Here is a 5,858-nt window from a genome sequence, read left to right on the forward strand (position 1 = left end):
TTTTAACACTATTATGAAGTATCTCACACTCGCATGACAATTTATGTTGTCAGGCTCATTATCATTTGGTATTACACGGTGTATTTTGCATTTTGAGTTTGATTCCGCCTTGATATAGCGAATAGGGGTTTCCCCGAGGATACAACGTGGAGGTGTGCGCCTTCATAATATTTACGCGCTCAAATTAAAAGCGCGCATGACAAGTTTTGCGCATGTTTTCCGCGCAATAATAGGCAAGGTGTTGGTCAAAGATAGTAGAGCGTCTTTGGTGTTCGTTCTTTGCTGTCCTCTGGAATGCTTCCTCATCTTGACTCACACTTGTCGTCTGTTCATTTACTCTTTCTTCTGTTTTATTTTTTCAACCCGATTTGATGAAGGCACTTATTCTTTTCATTATTCAAGTTTGTGGGCTTCTGTCTGCGAGTGTACATACAGGTGAGACATTTCTAACTGCTTTGTGTTTTATGTTTGTTTCTTTGTTTAATTGGAAGTCCAACATGTATTCTGTAGCGCGTTATAATGATACCATGAGCCTAGGTACCGCTTGTAACATCTACAGAACCGAAAAGACAATGATGGAATAATCGACATATTCATTAAAGAATTCGAGAGCGGGATTGAGGAGAAGATGAGGAGTGTCTATATGTTTGTAAAACGACGTCTCTTGACAATATCGAAGGAAAAGGTCGAGTAAAAGGGAAAACATAGATCCCGTGTGGTTGCGGAAATGTACACGTATGCATAAGAAATGTGTGAAATATTAGCGCTGCACGATTTGGGTACGGACTGTGCTTTAAAACGAGAAACAACTAAAAAAAAAAAAAAAAAAAAAAAAAAAAAAAAAACAGAAATGAAATCCCAAAGTGCGGTGCTTGTAACAGTGCAATAAGCAACGAGCTGGATAAAAATGGTCAAGGCAACAGGAATAAAACAGGTTGTTGTCAGTGCACAGGAGATAAATGGTTCCTAAGAGCGGGTTGCCCCTCGACCTTGAAACAATCGATGCGATTACAACATATCCGTAGACTTCGAGATTATGGATGCGCTGGAAACTAGACTTCCAGTTGAGAATGCTTTTCCAGACAGAAGGCAAAGGGGAAGAACCTATTAACTAGGATTATATTCTTCTGCTTTTCCCCCTTTTGTTCCGTATAAGTTTTATAGGTTTGGCAGCCAGAATTGTTGACAATTTTGTCGCCGTTCCTCCGATCAGTCCTTTCGATGCCCCCACACAGATTATTTGAACGTTCTAGTAAAAGGTTTTCGATGAAAACATTACAATCAGAGCTGACTCTTAACCCCCCCCCCCCCCCCCCGGCTATATTCTACGCCGTCCGTCACAAATCAAGAATAAAGTGGGAAAAAACAGAGCGCACATGGGCAAGTTTGCAAGGCGAGTTCTGTTTTCTGTTATCATGCTTCTTACAAACGTTTCATTGCTTCATCATACATCCACAGACACACTTTGTTATTGAATGGTTTGAGTGCCAGTTATGCCATGACAATAAAAAGTATGGTTGGACCTACTACTAATCGACCGCCTAATGTTTATTTGCTTGATAAGAATATTTAACACTGAAATTCACGTAAAAACTTAACCTACGTGATTGAGAAAATCCAGCTCTATCAAATGCCGTTGTTCCCTTTTCGATTCGAAGTTTCAGTGCAAAAATATCACCGACGAACTTGCGTGGCCTCGTTTCAGCTCCCCGCGGTAAATCGCGTTTTTAGGATCGACCGCTGTTTTTGCATTGACAATGCACGCAAACCGAGTTGTATTGAACACCGTGTTGTACGAAGCTTTAAATAGAAGCCTTTTAGAAACTTCCATAGACATTACATTGTGCTGTCATTACGATTCGGTGAAAATATTCATTCGAAATTTTGTCCTTGATTAAAACCATTAATGAACAGTGAATTATCGCGTTTTCCCACACCATCCTCATCTACATTCAAAGCCAATCCATTTTTATGTGCTTTGCGCGCAGAGAAGTGCGTACTATTAAAAAGTGTTCAGTGCGTGAATTATACGCGGTCGGTTTCAATCAAAGATAGTAGAGATATAAGATACGAAGGCGCGCGATAACAATGGACACAAAATGGCTACCCTACATGACGATACAAAAGAGAGCTAAGTACAAACTCAGTACACCTATTATAGGAGCATCATTCATTTCCAAAGGTAGTGGTATCTTTATTATCTTAAAAAGATTTAAAAATTATAATCGTAACTTTTTTTCGATTAAGGGGATTATTTTGAAGAACGAGATTTTAGAGTAATAAGGATTATTCCGTGGAGGTAAAAATTTGGCAACAACATGATCTCACAATCAAAAACGCTTGATAAACTACAACAACATCTTCACAGACAGCGCGTCTCAGGCAAAGACACACATCACCTGAGACGCGCTGTCCCTGAAGCCGCTGCTGTTGTTCATCAAGCGTCAAGGCAGCGCGTCTCAGGTGATGTGCGTATACGCTTGAAGACCGCGCGCTGTCCATTTGTTTTGTACAGGATTAGCGCGCACTTTCGTGTCTTATTTAATAAGCGTCTTTGGTTTCAATAAGGGTGGTCGATATGTAGTAGGGCTACCATACACACGCACTTGTAAACATTTGACCGTGTATCATGGACTATTGACTATAATACTTGCGTATTCATTTTTGCGTCTTACTCTTGCTTGTCAGCTTCTACATCCAACCAGTTGTTTGAGCTTGAGTTGTCTGTGAAACATTGACGAAGTGAGAATAAGACTGCCAACAATTAAAACATTCGAAAACTTCTTTAGAATGTCACAAGAGTCGGACCTATATACATGTTTATGAGCTTTATACTATTTTCATCTACTTGTGACAGCGAAAGGAGCATCGCTGATTGAAGGCTCACGGGTGGATGCTCACGTGAGAAACTGTTCGGGCGTGGTTGGTTACCATGGTGACAGACATCCAGTAGGGCACATTACCAGTCGTCTAGTAGGACATCATGTAGATGAGGTTAAACGTGGCAGGCGTGGGGGAGGAGGAAGAGAAGAAGTCGTCGTGGTGGAGGCACAGGAGGAATTTGAGGTATTGAAAAAGGCAGAGATTGGGACTCATTCGTTTTATTGCTAATGTGTAATTGTCAATGTATATACTGAAGAATTCATTTATCAATCAATTGCTAATGTGTAATTGTCAGTGTACTGAAGAATTCATTTACTAGTTAATTGGTTTATTTGTGTTTTTATCTTTTTATGCAATCATTCCTACATATTAAGGCTTGAGGTTTTTTAGCTGAGGTTCAATTGACGTAAACAATATAGAGATCAAATATTTTGAAGAACGCAAGCACGAGATCAAAAGCATTCAGTCTTCAACATAATATTCAAATGACGACAAGGGCCTTGCTCGAGGGCACCAGTCTTGTTGCTTCTACCAAGGAGCTCGAACTGAGGACCCCAAGACCTAGAACCCATAGTTTGTTCCACATACGTCTAAACAACGGATATTAACTCATCATTTATTCATTTACATATATTTGATTTAATACAAATATCCATATTCTGTTCCACATAGCCACTGATTTTTATTTGAATGTTTTTACGTTTTGTTCATTTATCAGTCCTCATACTTATATAAGTACGTCTAAAAAACGGATATTAACTCATCATTTATTCATTTACTTATATTTGATTTTAATGTAGATATCTGCTAGATCGTGATAATGTGCTATGCACCATCATTTCTTTCAAAGATCATGTCCCTCGTCCTTTTAGTTTTACTCGCTGGAAATCACTCAAATAATAGATATTTGAGAAAAAGAGACAGCCCAGCCGTGTTTTCAGAGCTTCATACATCACTTTATTAATGCAATAGGCCTACTTGAATACTATTGTCAGTGTGGTTGCCTTCATTACCATAATTAGAATAGTTACCGTCATTGTTATCAACACCATTTTTTAACCAATATTTTATTTGTCAATACTATTTTTTTTTTCAGAATTTGTTGTTGTTGTTGTTGTTGCTTTGTTTTTAACAGAAACAACGGAGGAGTGACTTTAGGGGTTACTTTGGGCTCTGTAGGTCTAATGAGTGAAGATAAACTTATAGCTATATATATATATATATATATATATACATATTTTATTATGTGCATTCCATTTCGGCTTCAAAATTTGCAGGAATCGCGGGTGCTCTCTCCCGGCGAAGAAGAGGACGGAGAGACGAAAAAGGAAAAAAGTCTTCGGGAAAAAATGCACGGCTGGCTGAAGTTCGGGACCGGTTGCTATGTCTTTGTCTGTTTAATCTTGTGCGCCCTCTCCCTGGCTCGCTACGCCTCGGGCGGATGCGAGTGCATGGCCACTGATCCCATATGAAAGATAATAAACAAACCTAGTTATCCTTTTATATCTTTATACAATAAATGTAACGTGACTATTATTTACAACGTAAAAAAAAATAAATAAAAAAAATAGGTGTATATATATATATATATATATATATACCGGTATATATCTTCTTCTTCTTCTTTTTTTTTTTTTTTTTATAGTGAGTGTGTAAAATCCGTCATGTCACTTGGAATAGGCCCGAATTCACGAAGGTGGTACAAATAAAACTATGGTTTAAACCATGGACAAAAACCATCGTTACTAAATTGGTAATTTCGTCGACAAAATGACCGTTTCGTTAACGAAATTATCATTTCGCCCGTGGACGAAATGTTCATTTCGTTACAAAATAATCATTTTATCGACGAAATGGCTGATTTCGTAACGAAATATTCCATGCGACACTTGGCGCTCCATGGTTTAAACCATGGTCTCATTTGTACCACCTTCGTGAATTCGAGCCACAGAGTCTTCGTGTCAATCAGATTGCAAGCTATCGAAGCTACAGTACTCAAAAAACAAAAATCTTTTTCACTCTCCCATCCCTCCGTCTCCCCCTCCCTCGCCCCCTCCCTCTCCCTCACCCCCCTCTATCTTTATTTAGCTATCTAACTGTCCCTTTTTCTGTGTAAGTGATATCGTTGCCTTTTTTTTTCTCCGTTCATTGAATTGTGTGTTCATATAACTTCATCTCTCTCATATTCTCTCTCTATATATAAGAAGAATTGGTCATTCAAAAACATAAAAGCGAATAGATGGCCTAGGTTATGGAAAAACAATAAATATCAACACGTCTGTTTTCTGGCATGGCAAACCTTATAAATCTTTCCCTCTGCACAGCCGTAAGTGTTTCCCAAGGAAATTTATTTTGCGTACGTTTTTTTTTTTTTTTTTTTTTTATGTATTCTAATTATGCTACATATAAGTTAACGTATATATGCATATGATTATTACACTCAATCACACCGGTACGCACACATTCAGAAAGATTGTGATTTCAATTAAAAAAAAATAGAATAAAAAATGCCTCGTCCACAAATCCTTAGTGTTTTCTGAATAATCAACTCAGAAACCACACGAATTTGTGTTGCTTTGCGTTGCTACCTTGACATTCATATCTATACTCTGGATAGATATATGAAACCGGCTCCCATTGCATAAAAGGAAATAATCCAACGCGTCAAAGCGAATATCCTGACGCAGTCGGGTCTTTGTGAGGTAAATATTGTTAAACGGTTGCGTGGAAACCCTCCGGTAATCCCAAAATCCAGTAGGCGTGAAATCACTTCCATTCAGACACATTAGCTTCCGAGATATACGTCTTATGTAAACGTGAAGCATAAGAATATTATATATAAACCATGAGCATCAGGAAGAGAGGGGGGGGGGCTGATGCGAATATAGAAATGATTTGCCTTCGAGGAGATGGACTGAAAATATTTTGCCTCCCTTTTCCTGCTTAGAAAAAAAAAGGAAATAGCGAATAAATTT

General features: G+C 38.3%; 1 protein-coding gene across 1 annotated transcript; it reads left to right on the forward strand.

Moving 5' to 3' along the window:
• The first annotated feature begins 280 nt into the window (after window positions 1-280).
• Window positions 281-4,433, forward strand: LOC140238096 (uncharacterized). The gene is made up of 3 exons (XM_072318026.1): window positions 281-435; window positions 2,858-3,066; window positions 4,161-4,433. Exons 1-3 carry the CDS (start codon window positions 372-374, stop codon window positions 4,353-4,355), a joined length of 468 nt encoding a protein of 155 aa, XP_072174127.1. The 5' UTR covers window positions 281-371; the 3' UTR covers window positions 4,356-4,433.
• Window positions 4,434-5,858: the final 1,425 nt, after the last annotated feature.

Source organism: Diadema setosum, chromosome 14 (genome assembly GCF_964275005.1).
Source record: "Diadema setosum chromosome 14, eeDiaSeto1, whole genome shotgun sequence".
Classification (NCBI taxonomy): Eukaryota; Metazoa; Echinodermata; class Echinoidea; order Diadematoida; family Diadematidae; genus Diadema; species Diadema setosum.

What these genes read in the sequence shown, in the direction of transcription:
- LOC140238096 (XM_072318026.1), top strand. Translation starts at nt 372, where the DNA reads ATGAAGGCACTTATTCTTTTCATTATTCAAGTTTGTGGGCTTCTGTCT. An exon ending in GTCTGCGAGTGTACATACAG is followed by an intron (nt 436 to 2,857) that starts GTGAGACATTTC and finishes TACTTGTGACAG; the next exon opens with CGAAAGGAGCATCGCTGATT. An exon ending in AGGCACAGGAGGAATTTGAG is followed by an intron (nt 3,067 to 4,160) that starts GTATTGAAAAAG and finishes CAAAATTTGCAG; the next exon opens with GAATCGCGGGTGCTCTCTCC.